Source organism: Bos taurus, chromosome 8, assembly GCF_002263795.3.
Source record: "Bos taurus isolate L1 Dominette 01449 registration number 42190680 breed Hereford chromosome 8, ARS-UCD2.0, whole genome shotgun sequence".
NCBI lineage: Eukaryota > Metazoa > Chordata > Mammalia > Artiodactyla > Bovidae > Bos > Bos taurus.
In genome coordinates this window covers 29,402,064-29,415,460 of record NC_037335.1, presented here as the reverse complement: position 1 = coordinate 29,415,460, position 13,397 = coordinate 29,402,064, and the positions used below count along the sequence as shown (strand labels likewise).

The 13,397-nt window shown below is 41.2% G+C and overlaps 1 protein-coding gene across 4 annotated transcripts in view; it reads right to left on the bottom strand.

Moving 5' to 3' along the window:
- The window catches only part of FREM1 (FRAS1 related extracellular matrix 1), a 180,655-nt gene that overhangs the window by 40,139 nt on the left and 127,119 nt on the right, over nt 1–13,397 (bottom strand). For 2 of the 4 annotated variants that reach the window (XM_005209921.5, NM_001192995.2), the window contains 2 exons: nt 11,576–11,840; nt 3,409–3,823 (listed from right to left, as the gene is read on the bottom strand). In XM_005209921.5, coding sequence (XP_005209978.1) covers nt 3,409–3,823; nt 11,576–11,840 — 680 coding nt within the window. Of the gene's footprint in view, nt 1–3,408; nt 3,874–11,575; nt 11,841–13,397 lie in introns of those variants that run through there. The other 2 variants (XM_059888998.1, XM_059888996.1) reach the window with 2 other exon arrangements.

Sequence of the window (13,397 nt, the reverse complement as noted above, 5' to 3'; positions counted from 1 at the left end):
TTGATCACTGCCTCATATACAGTGTCACAAACTTCTGTCCATAGTTCTTCAGGCATTCTGTCTATCAGATCTAGTCTTTTGAATCTATTTGTCACTTCTACTGTATAATCATAAGGGATTTGATTTAGGTCATACCTAAATCAAACGATCTAGTGGTTTTCCCTGCTGCTGCTACTGCTGCTAAGTCGCTTCAGTCGTGTCCGACTCTGTGCGACCCTATAGACGGCAGCCCACCAGGCTCTCCCGTCCCTGGGATTCTCCAGGCAAGAACACTGGAGTGGGTTGCCATTTCTTTCTCCAATGCATGAAAATGAAAAGTGAAAATGAAGTCGCTCAGTCGTGTCCAACTCCCAGCAACCCCATGGACTGTAGCCCAGCAGGCTCCTCCATCCATGGGATTTTCCAGGCAAGAGTACTGGAGTGAGGTGCCATTGCCTTCTCCAGTGGTTTTCCCTACTTTCTTCAATTTAAGTCTGAATTTGGCAATAAGGAGTTCATGATCTGAGCCACAGTCAGCTCCCAGTCTTGTTTTTACTGACTCTATAGAGTTTCTCCATCTTTGGCTGCAAAGAATATAATCAATCTGATTTTGGTATTGACCATTTGGCCTAATTCATCACTCAGTGGTGGCAAATGTCATATTTTCTTGCCAGAAAGAGCTCTTAAAAGCAAGAGACTGAGGAGGTCACCTCTTCTGCATTACAGATGGTAATGACTACATTACAGTCAGTTCCTGAGTTATTTTACTTCTCAGCTCAGAGACATCAGGAAGTTCAGGGAAATTATGGGAGAAAGTTTGAGGCTTTCCTTCTGAGGTTTTTTTATTTGTTTTGTTTACACAAAAGGCAAGAAAAACCTTGTACTTTGATGAAAAACTTTTGCAACATGTATTCAATAATTCCCTATCAGTTAAGTCTACAACTTCAAGAGATAAGGCTCTTGCAATAACCACACTCTATAAGATACTTTTGCTGTTGGGAGACACTTGATTGAAGTTCTGGTACTCTCTTCAAACTCTAACCCCTTTTCCCTCCCTGTTCTGGAGTGTAGATGGGAACTCTTACACTGGCATTCAGAATTGACAATTCCTACATATTTGTAACCAAATAGAAGTGAAGTGAAGAGAAGTCGTTCAGTCGTGTCTGAATCTTTGCGACCCCATGGACTGTAGCCCACCAGGCTCCTCCATCCATGGGATTTTCCAGGCAAGAGTACTCGAGTGGGTTGCTATTTCCTTCTCCAGATAGACCAGAACATTATTCCAGGTTGGGTAGTACTATGACATTTCTCTACATAGCACGGGGTTGGGGGTAGTCAGGAGTCAAGAAAAATATGAACTGACTGAAAAGTGGGAGAGAACTAACAACAATTAAAACATGTAATAAAAAAAGAAATTAACTTTACTATGCACAAGGTATTTCTTACATACTCTACCAATAATATCAACACCTTCTCTCTTCTCCCAGTGTATCATAATCTCATTCCACTTTCTAGACTTCCTTTTAGTCAAAGATTCATCTTGTATCCACTCCGTGTTATCATAACTCCCCACTTTCATCCTCAGATCTCACTTTACATAAAGACTGTGATGGTTAATTCTACATGCCAATTTAGCCAGGATGTTTGGTCAAGCTAGATGTTCCTGTGAAGGCATTTGTTTTTAGATTGATGAGTATTTCAAAGAATAGACTTTGAGTAAAGCAGATTACCCTCCATAATATGGGTGGGCCTCATCCAATCATTTAAAGGCCTTAAAAAAAAAAAAAAAAAAAAAAGACTGAAGTCTCTTGAAGAGGAAGGAATTCTGCCTCCAAACTGCCTTTGGACTCAAGACTGTAACATCAACTCCTTCTGTAATCTTCAGGCTGCTGGCCTGCCTCGTAGATTTTGGAATGTGTCAGACTCCACAATTGCATGAGCCAATTCCTAAACAGAAATCAGTCTTTCTCTCTTCCTCTCTCTTTTATCATTTATATGTGTATAAATTATATAATCCTATTGATTGTTTCCCTGGAGATCCCTGACTAAGACAGAGATGAAAGAGCAAGGGAAAATTATTATTATTTTGCATAATCAGAATGTATTCTGCATTAAGACAGATTTACATCTTTTATGTTATTGGTGGAAGTATGTAGAAAAGGGTGAACTGTATCCAAGGAGAGTGGATTCAAGGCTTTGAGAGCCAGAATATACTTGATGTGTTTTGACTAAAAAAAGAAAAACACGTTATGCCCTCCAAGAATCATCTTAACAGTCAACATAACTGTGACAGCACAGTACCACAGAAAGGACACAGCATGGGGATCAGGAAGACTGGAGCTCTTTATGTGCGTTTGACCAAATTGTTTAATTTTTGAACTTCTGAACATCTATAAAATGGAGACAATAAAACTCAGTTCATTGGATTTTTATGAATATTAAATGAGATTTATATACAGTGGGTCTGACCTACAGTTAACACTTTAAAATTGTAGATTCTATAATTATTTTTCTCATCAATACATGGGTAATACTGATGTAGCTTCATAAGTTTTCGGGTGTTTAATTGAAAACCATTAAAATTATAGTTAACCATTAAAATGCTCTTGGACTGCAAGGAGATCAAACCACTCAACCCTAAAGGAAATCAACCCTGACTATTCAGTGGAAAGACAGATGCTGAAGCTGAAGTTCTATACTTTGGCAGCCTGATGTGAAGAACCAACTCACTGGAAAAGACCCTAACGCAGCGAAAGACTGAGGGCAAGAGGAGAAGGGGATGGCAGAGGATGAGATGGTTAGATAACATCACTGACTCAATGGACATGAATTTGAGCAAACTTCGGGAGATAGTGGAGGACAGAAGAGCCTGGCATGCTGCAGTCCATGGGGTCACAAAAAGTCGGACAAGACTTAGCAACTGAACGACAACAACGCCAGTAGATAACATAGGCCAATAAGCATCATTATAAAAGTATAGTTAGATATTATAAAAGCAATTATAAGAGACTGAATACCTAATATACTTCAGGCAACATGCTAGTACCTTAGATACCTTATCTTGTGTAAGTCTTACCACAATGCTGTAAGGCATGTTTTTTTGTAGAATCAGAAGAGTCAAAAAACTCTTTTTAGTTCACACAGCTTTGAAAACACTGAAAGCAGAAATTCCAACCTAGGTGTCTGTCTCCAAATGTATTTTGGTCCTTTGTGTATTACCACTGACTCCAAAGGTCAATCATTATCTTGCACACAGGCAGCACATCTGTTTTGTGTTCATATTAACATGCTTGGTGCTTTGCTTAGTGCCTGGCATGCTGTGGACACACTTTATACATTTGAATGAAAGAAGGAAGGAAAGGAAACAGTTCTCCCGGAAGTCGTGTTCTCCTTATCTCTGGCCATGAAATGCGTATTTGTTATACTTGCCTGGATGGTGAATGATACAGGTTCTTGCCACACTCTCCCATCCACAAGAAAGCCATGGTTCGTCCCATCCGTGGCCACAAAAGTGAAGTGGTCAGTCCAAGAATCCCCTCCCAAGTGCCGATAGGCCACATGCCCACTGTCCACGTCCAGCTGAGTGAAATTGTGTGGGATCAGCGCCATCCCCCGCAGGTAGAGCTGGCCATGCCGTGGGAGCTGGGCCAGAAGAAAGGTGAGCTTCTCGGCTGGAGTGTCAGGGTCAGTCAACTGCAGGAGGTCAGGGGAGAGCAGGCCCGTGGCCCCTTCAACCAGTCTCAACCCCTTGTTCCTGGTCACCACGGGTAAGGCTGTGTCCACAGTCTCCAGTGTGATCTCAAAAACCCCAGGCTTGGTCTGAAGTCCATTGCTGACGATGAATCTGGCAAAGAGAGGCAAGGCAGCCTTCAACATGGATTCTTGTGTCACCATCTATTGGAATGAAATGATAACAATACACACCTTTACTCAAGGACATATTGTGTTGGGATGTGAAGGAAAGCTCAAGAGCGGATCTTTCAGGAAGACACCATCCTGTCCATTAAACCAGTCACTAGACAATGCGTACATGGACCATTCTAACCCCCCAAGTATTACTCAGCAGCATGGATGGTAGATTCCCGGGATGGGGCAGGTTAGCTGTGCCAATGATATTTCTCAGGCTTGTCAATACTTAGTGTCATTTCTTGCCCCAAATAGGAATTTCATAGCCCAGACTCTTTTGCAGTTGTATTTTCTTTGTGAGATTTTAATAGGCTAAGTTCTTAAGGCTGATCATTGGAAGCCCATCCAATAAAGTACTGAGTAGGCTGAATTTGGCTAATTCACTCAATTCACATATTTTTTTGTTTGTTTCCTCATTTGCCCATGACAAGATATGGGGGAGTTGTGTTGGACAAAGATTATTGCCCTGCTTTAAAGAAAAGAAAATTAGAGTGGAAAGATTCAGAAACATGGCAGATCATAAGGCAGTTCGGAGACAGAACTGGGACCAACACCCAGGTCCTCTGACTCCACACCTTCTGTTCTTGCCATTTTAGTGACTGCTGGTTTAACAATCCACTAAGAAAGAGTCATGGTGCCTAAGTATCACTGCAGACCTAGAAGAGAAAACTGAAATGACACAAATCCAAGCTGAGCAAGATGTTTCTTACACTTGAAGCTCTGTGACACCACGGCATGCTTCTGATTACATTGATCACTAAATCACATTCCACCCACACTGACAATCTCAAAATTAAACTAACAAAAATCACCCTTAGAACATTTCAGTGTGTAATTTCTATACAAAGGACAATTGAGACTATGATGAAATTAAGCCAACAAAATCTGCTATTGAAACTCCAAAAAGTTAGGAAATCACTAATCTCAAATGGAATTGACACATTCACCACTGGCCAAAGAAACGCACTTCAAAACAATCATGGAATTGTGTCTATTTGTTTTTTTCCCACGTACCAGTTCTGAAACAGTCATGGGGGATAGAAACACTCTTATGTTCCACAGATGTAAAAATCTCCTAAAACACTGTAGTGTGTATAACACTGAATGATAAAAGAATTTTCTTTGGAGGTTCTTTTTTAAAATTAGAGAAGATATGGGGTTTATATTTATTTTATAAATTTGACAAATGTGACTACCAAGTTTTTTATTCTCTACAAAAGATATCTTATCTCTCAGGGATAGAAGGTTGATGCTTTCCTGTTGAACATGAAGGAATATGAAACCAGGTTGTGTGAGCGTGATGAGTCTGCCAGCCTGCCTGAGGCAAAGGACTCAGGGACAAGAGCAGCTGGACCAGAAGTTACAGGGAGATGAGTTTGGCAGATACAGATTTTGCTTTGAAGGCTAGGCTAACATTTTTGAGCTTTCTAATTATCAAGCTGGTAAGACTGCCTACTAGGAAAATAGGATGCGATGCATGGAAAAGGAATCCTTGCCAAAAAGTTAAAACTGCTAAGTGAAATACTCAAAATAAAACACATTTTTGGACATGTCACATACCTTGATTTGTAAAGAACACAACCTGTTTGGTTTCTTTTTCCCCCATAGCTCAAACAAGAATATGGAATCAACTTTAGAAATGTAGATGGAACAAAATCATAGTTTCCTTAAAACAAAACAATATGTTTGGATAAATATATCCTAAGCAAATAGGTAATTTCATTGCTGGATCATGGAGTGTTTGCAAAATCTATTATTTTTTAAGAAGAAAAAAAAATCACACCTGAGAAAAAAATATTTGTGTATGCTCTTCACCTTTTAAGTTATTAGTCACCTTGACAATATCAAAGATCAGGTGATACACATTTTTAGGTACAAAAATCATAGTCTGTTTCTCAGGGGATGCTTTTCATGGAATTATGCCCTTACTCTATTGTTTTCTGGTTAACTCTGTCATGTTTCCTCCCTGGAGTCTATCTGAGCAGAGGTAAAAATTGGAGAGTAGGCATCCTCTCAGGCCTCCATTTTCATGCAACCTCTCCAGAAACACACTTCATGCCTTCAACTTTGCCCTCTTTCACAATATAAAATGGCTATCTATATAAAAACATGCTCTTTGGAGAGTTTTAAATTAGCAATTTATAGTTGAGTACAGACTTAAGCCAGAGAACATGTAGGCATGTCAAATACCGGTGGAGAAGGAAGAAAAAGAAAATAGGAGAGAAGGGGAGGGACAGCCATCAGGAGCAAGGAGGTGAAGCTGCCAGGGGCGCATCAGAGGTGGCCATGTTGAATATCTGATTCTGACTTTCTCCTCTGGAGACTAAATTCCAAAAATGCCCAACTGGGTGCCCCAAGCTCAGTCTCAAAGTGGCTGCATTATCCACATACATGTGACCTGTCCGAGGCCACTGAAGTTTTCTCATGATCTAGGCAGTCCATCTTAGACTCCTCTCTGCCTCTGACGGGCATCTGACCACAATGAAAATCAGCAGTCTGCCCTCAGTCAGAGGGGAATGAGGGTGAGTGGGTTAGGGACCATTTAAGATAAGAAACATGTTTCCTGAGTCCGGTGTTCCCAGCTGGGACGCTCAGGCAGCTGTCTGCATGGACAGAAAGCTAACAAGCCAGTGGCCAAAAGGATGCAATGTCCCAACATGACTGGATCAAGTACATCTTTCCACATTCACAAGTAACAGTGCAAACTATTCACAAGCAGAGAATATTATCAGAGAGAGTGAGAGACGGGGTGAATTGGCCCTGGTTGGATTCCCAGTCAAAAGAAAAAAAAGCCTAGCAGAACCAGTGCGACAAGGTCAACGCTTTGTGCCTGTAAACGTTGACCAGATGATCTTGCAAATGGCCCACACCATCCCCCTCAGAAGAAACCTTCCAAATAGATTTCCAAGATTTATAACAATAGTGCCACTGCTATTATGGCATCCAGCCAAGCTTAAGAAGCCAGTGGTGTTGAGGTGGCAGGTCCTTCTGTGGGTCCATTTTGTTTAATTCCCTTTATTATGCCCCCCCTGAGAGGAAATGCAGCCAAGATGACCACTGTCTCATGAAATTTGGGGAATGACTCTCAGATCTGTGTGGGGTGCCTGCCCGGCCTGATTTCACCATTACCATGGTGCTTTCAAGCTTTCTGCATTTCCTGGCAATAGAGTTGGCTGAAGAATCTGCCATCTGTCATGGCATTTAAAAGATAAAAATGGAATCATAAATAGAGCCAGTTCTTCAGGAAAAAAAAAAAAAAGTCCAACCGGCATGTCAAAATGGAGGACATTAGCATGTTCTTTTAGAACCCGGCTGCCAGCAGCTGAAGTCAGCTTGCTAATCACTTGGTGTCAGCTGTCCCAGAATGTGCTGCCAAATCCTTCTTTCAGGCCAGCAGCACCAAACAATACAGGAGAAATTTATGATTCACAAAATATTTTTGCAGAAGGTAAAATCTGACCATTAAACTCCCCCGTTTAATTAATGCTGCCAGAGCTTACATTAAAAAGTGAAGGGAGGAGGGAAGCTCTCTGCCACAGAATTTATCTCTTCTCCACAGCCAAATTCCTTGCCAGATTTAACAGCAAGCAACATAAATTTAGGTGATTAGATTGGTTGCATATATTTAATTTTTAAAAAGCACCATGATCACACTTTCATTAAAAAAACAGCCTTTCAGCTTTGGTTGAACGCCACCTGACAAACAACACAATGGTTGGGTTAGTGAAATGACAAGATTAAAACAAGGGTCTTCAGCAGATGTGAGGCTCTTCCATTATAAATATGCAAAACTGCTGGCCAAACATCAGAATGACGCACATGGAGAAGGGTCCTTCCCACAAGAAAAGATTCTCCACAAGGTTTTTAGTGCAGTCAGATCTCTCCACAATGAGATCTCAGCCCAAATTTAGCTCTGATACTCAGCTATGTCAATTTAGGTGACTTCTTGCCTCTTCGAGACTCACTTTTCTCACCCATAAAATGGGAACAAGACATCTTTCTCAAGGTGGTGGTGTAAGGCTTCAGAGTAAAAAGGGTCTAGGACACTGCTTGATGGGGCTTCTCAGGTGGCACTAGTGGTAAAAAACCCACCTGCCAAGGCAGGAGACATAAGAGACGAGGGTTCGATCCCTGAGTCGGGAAGATCCCCTGGAGGAAGGCACGGCAACCCACTCCAGTATTCTTGCCTGGAGAATCCCATGGACAGAGGAGCCTGGCAGGCTACAGTCCACAGGGTCGTAGAGAGTCAGACATGACTGAAGCGACTTAGCATGCACGCACACACTGCTTGATCCATTACAGGTGTATCAAGAGTAGCTTTCTTACACATAAATGAAGGGGCTGGATTAAATCAGTGTTTTCCTACCCTTGCTGTTTATTGTCTCAATGAACCTGTTTCCTAATCTTGAGTCATTCAAACACCACCTTCACAATTTTTGCCATTTTCTGGTACTACTTGTACTCTTATTATGCTTTATATCAACTCATTGTTCTTCTTAAATAAATGTACTTGAAAAGAAACCTTTTAACGACTAAAAGACCAAAGTTTTCACTCATAAAAACGAAATCACCATAAACACCACAAAAATAAATACAAGAAACCAACTGTTTTTCATTCACGCTAGATGTTGTTGGCCAATGGCTTGGAGCCTGAGGCCTGTACGCTCTTTGCTAAAAAGGGAAAAACAGTCCATACTGAAGAGCTGTTAAGGACATATGAGCACAGGCCGCCTGAGACTTCCTTCTACAAACAGAAGGATTGAGAGTATTAAAAAGGAGTTTTTCACTCTCAAATCTCTATTACTTAATGTCTCCTTTCTGTACCAGCCGACATCATTTTGCATCTTTGTAGCATTGGTGGTACTAATCACTCATTTTACAAAATTGAGTCACAGAGTTTCTGCTAAATGAAAACCTTGCCCAGAAGCTCTCTATGCAAAACAAACTAAAAGTCAAACCACCAACAAACAAAACAAAGTTATCTTAGTAACTGGAGATGTGAGCTGCAGAACACCATCAATTCAGCCCCTTCATGTGCTGTCTGGGAGAGGACCTCAGAGGCTCCTGTAAACCCTCAGATGCCTCAGAACACACTGGGAACAATGCACTGGACTGGACTGGACATGGCTAGTCCCAGCGGCATCGGAAGCACCTGGAGAGCTTTGAAAATACAGATTCCTAGGCCTGAAACTGAACTTACTAAGGCTGTCCCTCTGCAGTGAGGCCCAAGAATTTAAATTTTGTAAATCTCTCAGGTAACTCTCCTGAGAATCTAGAGACTTAGAAACTCCTGGGATGAATGATCTTATAAACACCCTCAAGTATGATTCTCTATGGATGTGAATTAGAGAGAGATACCATTTTTTATTCTCAGCTCATCACTACCATCTAATTAAGGCCTAATCATTATTTCTCAACATCTTTATGTGTTCATTCTTTGGCTTCACCAGCAGAATCTCTGGTTTCTCCAATACAGTCATGAATGTCTTCAGCAGACTCTCCCATAGGCATGGATGGAAGCAAATAGGAACGGACAGGAAAAAGAAGTTCCAGAAATGGGTGTCAAATGAAAAACCCTGAATCTGATATACCTGCGCTAAGCTAATAAGCATCCACCCTCCATTAATAAGCAGGAAAAAAGGAATCATATTGCTCTTTATAACTTCTTCCTTCCTTCAAGATTAATCTTGGTATTGTAAAGATTGGAGAACAAAAAAAGGGGGCCAAGTCAAGAATATGGTAAACAATAACTACAAGAATAACAAAAACAATAGAAACATTATTATTAACATTAAAATAAACATTGAAATCTAATATTCATAATAGAAACCAATACTTATCTTGTTCTTCCTATGTGCCGTGTTTTGGGTTTTTTATTGGAATATAATAGCTTTACAACGTTGTGTTAGTCTCCTCCGTACAACACCATGAATTGGCCATATATATATATATACATGTACCTGCTCCCTCTTGAGCCTCCCTCCCACCCCTTCTCCCGTCCGACCTCTCTAGGTTGTCGCAGAGTATCCAGCTGAGCTCCCTGTGCTATACAGCAGCGTCCTGCCAGCTATCTATTTTCTGTACGGTAGTGTATGTCTGACAATGCTACTCTCTCAGTCCGTCCCCCATCCCCTTCCCCACTGTGTCCACAAAATCATTCTCTATGTCTGCTCATCTATTCCTACCCTGCAGATAGGTTCATCAGTATCATTTTTCTAGATTCCATATTAAGAACATTACACATAAGCTCATTTAAAGCTCTCAACAACTCTGACATAGCCACTATGAGCTTCATTCCTTTTACAGAAGGGTTTATAGGAGCACAGGAGAAGGAATGACTTGAGGAAAACCAGAGATGTGGGTCATGAAAGACAGAACTGACCCCAATTTCGTGCTTTCATGACTGTACCGTATCCCAAGCCAAGGAATCGGTGTGAAAAGTAATCCTCACTTCTGATGTTTTAGTTGACACCTAGCAACACTCAAGCACTGAATTGGTATTAAGATAGTGAGCCACCAAATGATCATCTGCTTGTTAAGAACATTTGTCTAAAGAAAAAAAGGAGGTATTAGTCTACACTTCCCTGGATTTTTTTTACCTAACTATACAACTCATCTTTTCAAATCATCATTCCAAATACCAAAAAGGCAAGCAAAATAATCTTTATTGACATTTAAACATTGTTTATCATGGCAGACATACTGAATTAGATAAGATATACGATAGAGGAGAGTGGCATTTGGACACGGGTTATCCGTGTACTTGATAGTTTATGGGAGCCTGTCAAATAACATAGGAGTCTGCTACAGTTGTGTTATTTTATAGCATTCTTTTGAAGGTTGCATTCTGACATGACAAAAATCATAGTGGAGGACAGAAGCCCTGTGTGTATGGAAGATAAATCAACGCTCTCAGAGCCTCTTTCTTAATTGGAGAATTCAGGGTTAGATGTGTACCAAGGTCCCCCAAAGGCTGGTCCAGGATTTCTGGGTTCTCAACCCAGCCCTGGGAATCTGTATTTCTATCAAGAACCCCAAGTTCAGCCAGTTTTGATAACTGCTAAAGGATAGACCCTCTAGAGTTTTTCTTGCTTTATGTGACTGGAAACAGATTTCAGTATTTTAAATGAATGTAGACTTTCATTAATGTTGTATCTTTGCCTTTTCAACAGATTGTTATTCCTCCCAGTGATTTATTTGATACAGAATCCTTGAACAGGTGCACAGCCCCCAATTATAACACTGTTTCTATGGGGAAATATGATCCACTTTATGACAACATGATTTATGATATAGTTACCCAAACACATTGTATCAAAAGGCACTGTTTGCTTATGCCAAATGTTTACTAGCAAATTTCTTTTCCTTGGATAGAAAAACAGACTCAAATGAAGAGGTAAATTACTTTGCCACATCTCTCATTACTGGAGATCCTCAGGTCTTCACATGTCTCTTCACTGAACAGCTTGCATGGAGATTTGCTTAGGTGTTTATTTTTAAAAAACAAGCCCTGATTTCTTGCCTGGCTACTACTGTTAATTTAATTATGCACCCTTCTCTCTCATCCATCGAGGCAATGGATGAAGAGCAGATTTATACCCGAGCTGGAAAAGGACATATTTTTCCCTGCCTTTGTCTTTCTAAGCATTCGTTCAAAGAAGGTGTTCTGAAAAGTTTCCTCAGGGCTCACCTGAACGTGTCTCTGTGGACAGCTGTCGTGCTCTTATCTACATAGCAGACTGTCTGTCCTGCTATATCCATTTGGCTGAAGCTTGTAATGGGGACCCCAGGATAGCGGACGTACTCAACCTGGCCAAATTGCGGCGGGGAGGTGATGACGTAGAGAAGTTCCTCGGGCTTGTCTGTTCCATCCACAGCAAGGAGAGTGGTGGTCGTCAGGAAACCTCTGTCACCTTTAGACACCACAAGTGGTTTTGCCAGGATGACAATATCACCTGTGTGGCAGAAGAGATGGTGGTCAAAATTTGAAAAATAAAACATCCATAGTGAAGCTAAAAAGCAAAGGCCAAACTGCAGAAATCAAAATCTCAATTCTAGGATAAGTAAGAATAGAGACAGAGATGTAGAGAAGGGATGTGCTGACATGAGGGGCAGCGGAGAGAGAGATGAACTGGGAGATTAGGTTTGACATACAAACATGCATAGGCAGGTGTGCTTAGGTGCTCAGCAGTGTCTGACTTTGTGCAACGCTATGGACTGTAGCCTGCCAGGCTCCACTGTCTATGGGATTCTCCAGGCAAGAATACTGGAGTGGGTTGCCATTTCCTCCTTCAGGGGTCTTCCCAACCCAAGGACTGAACCTGCATCTCCTGTGTCTCCTGCACTGGCAGGTGGATTCTTTACCACTGAGCTACCTGGAAAGCCCATACACTACCATGTGTAAAACATAGCTAGTGGGGAAGCTGTTGAATGGCACAGGGAACTTAGCTCGGTGCTCTGTGGTGACCTAGATGGGTGGGATGGAGGGGTTGTTGCTGGGAAGGAGGTCCAAGAGGGACAGGATATATGTACACATGTACACATAGAGGGGGTTCACACTGTTGTACAGCAGAAACTAACACAACATTGTAAAGCAATTATACTCCAATAAGAAAATACTTAAGAAGTGAAAAAAAAAAAAAACAACCTAATATGATATAGTAAGGTTTCTATGACTGGGACTAATCAAAGAATTTGGCCAAAGACATGAGCAGATATCACAGAGAAGGGGCAAGACATAAGGCCAATAAATATGCAAGATATGCTCATTCTCATGAATAGTCAGGGAACTACAGATCAAGATCACAATAAATTGCCATCTCATATCACTCTGATAGGGCAAGATGTGGACAGCTGAAGACGGCAAGTGTTGAAGAGGATGTAGAATCTTGCATACAGTTCTAGTTAGAGCGTAAACTGGTACACAGCCTAGAATTATTCTGTAAAGAGTTGGATACTCACATATGCCTAGACCCAGTGATGCCACTCCAGTGGTGTGCTGGAGAGAAACATGTGCACTTGTACCCAGGAGGTCTGTGCTAGAAAGGTCACAGCAGCTCTGTTTGGAACTGAAAACACTGGAGACAACCCAGATGCCTTTTCAGAAGGTGAATGGATAAACAAGCTGTGGCCTATTCACACAGCTGAATTTTGCAAAGTAGCAAAATGAATGCACTACAGCTACACGCAGTCACACAGATGTAGCTTATTAACATGTATCAGTTGAGTGAGCAAGTCCCAGAGAACTACAAACCAAAGTAATAAACTTAACGCAAAATTCAGGATGGTGGTTTTCTCTGGAGGATGGAACAGGTAGATAGGTAGATTCTGATACTGTTAATATTCCAGTTCTTGTATGTATGGTGGCTGCACAGGTGCTGTTATGTGTATTTAAAAGACTGTATGAGTGAGTGTCTGAATGAGCAAAGAAGTTGATCACACACAAAGGATACAGAGCTTCATAAACTAAAGGTTATATCAAATTTTGTTCACCTGAGGTTCATAAAAAAATT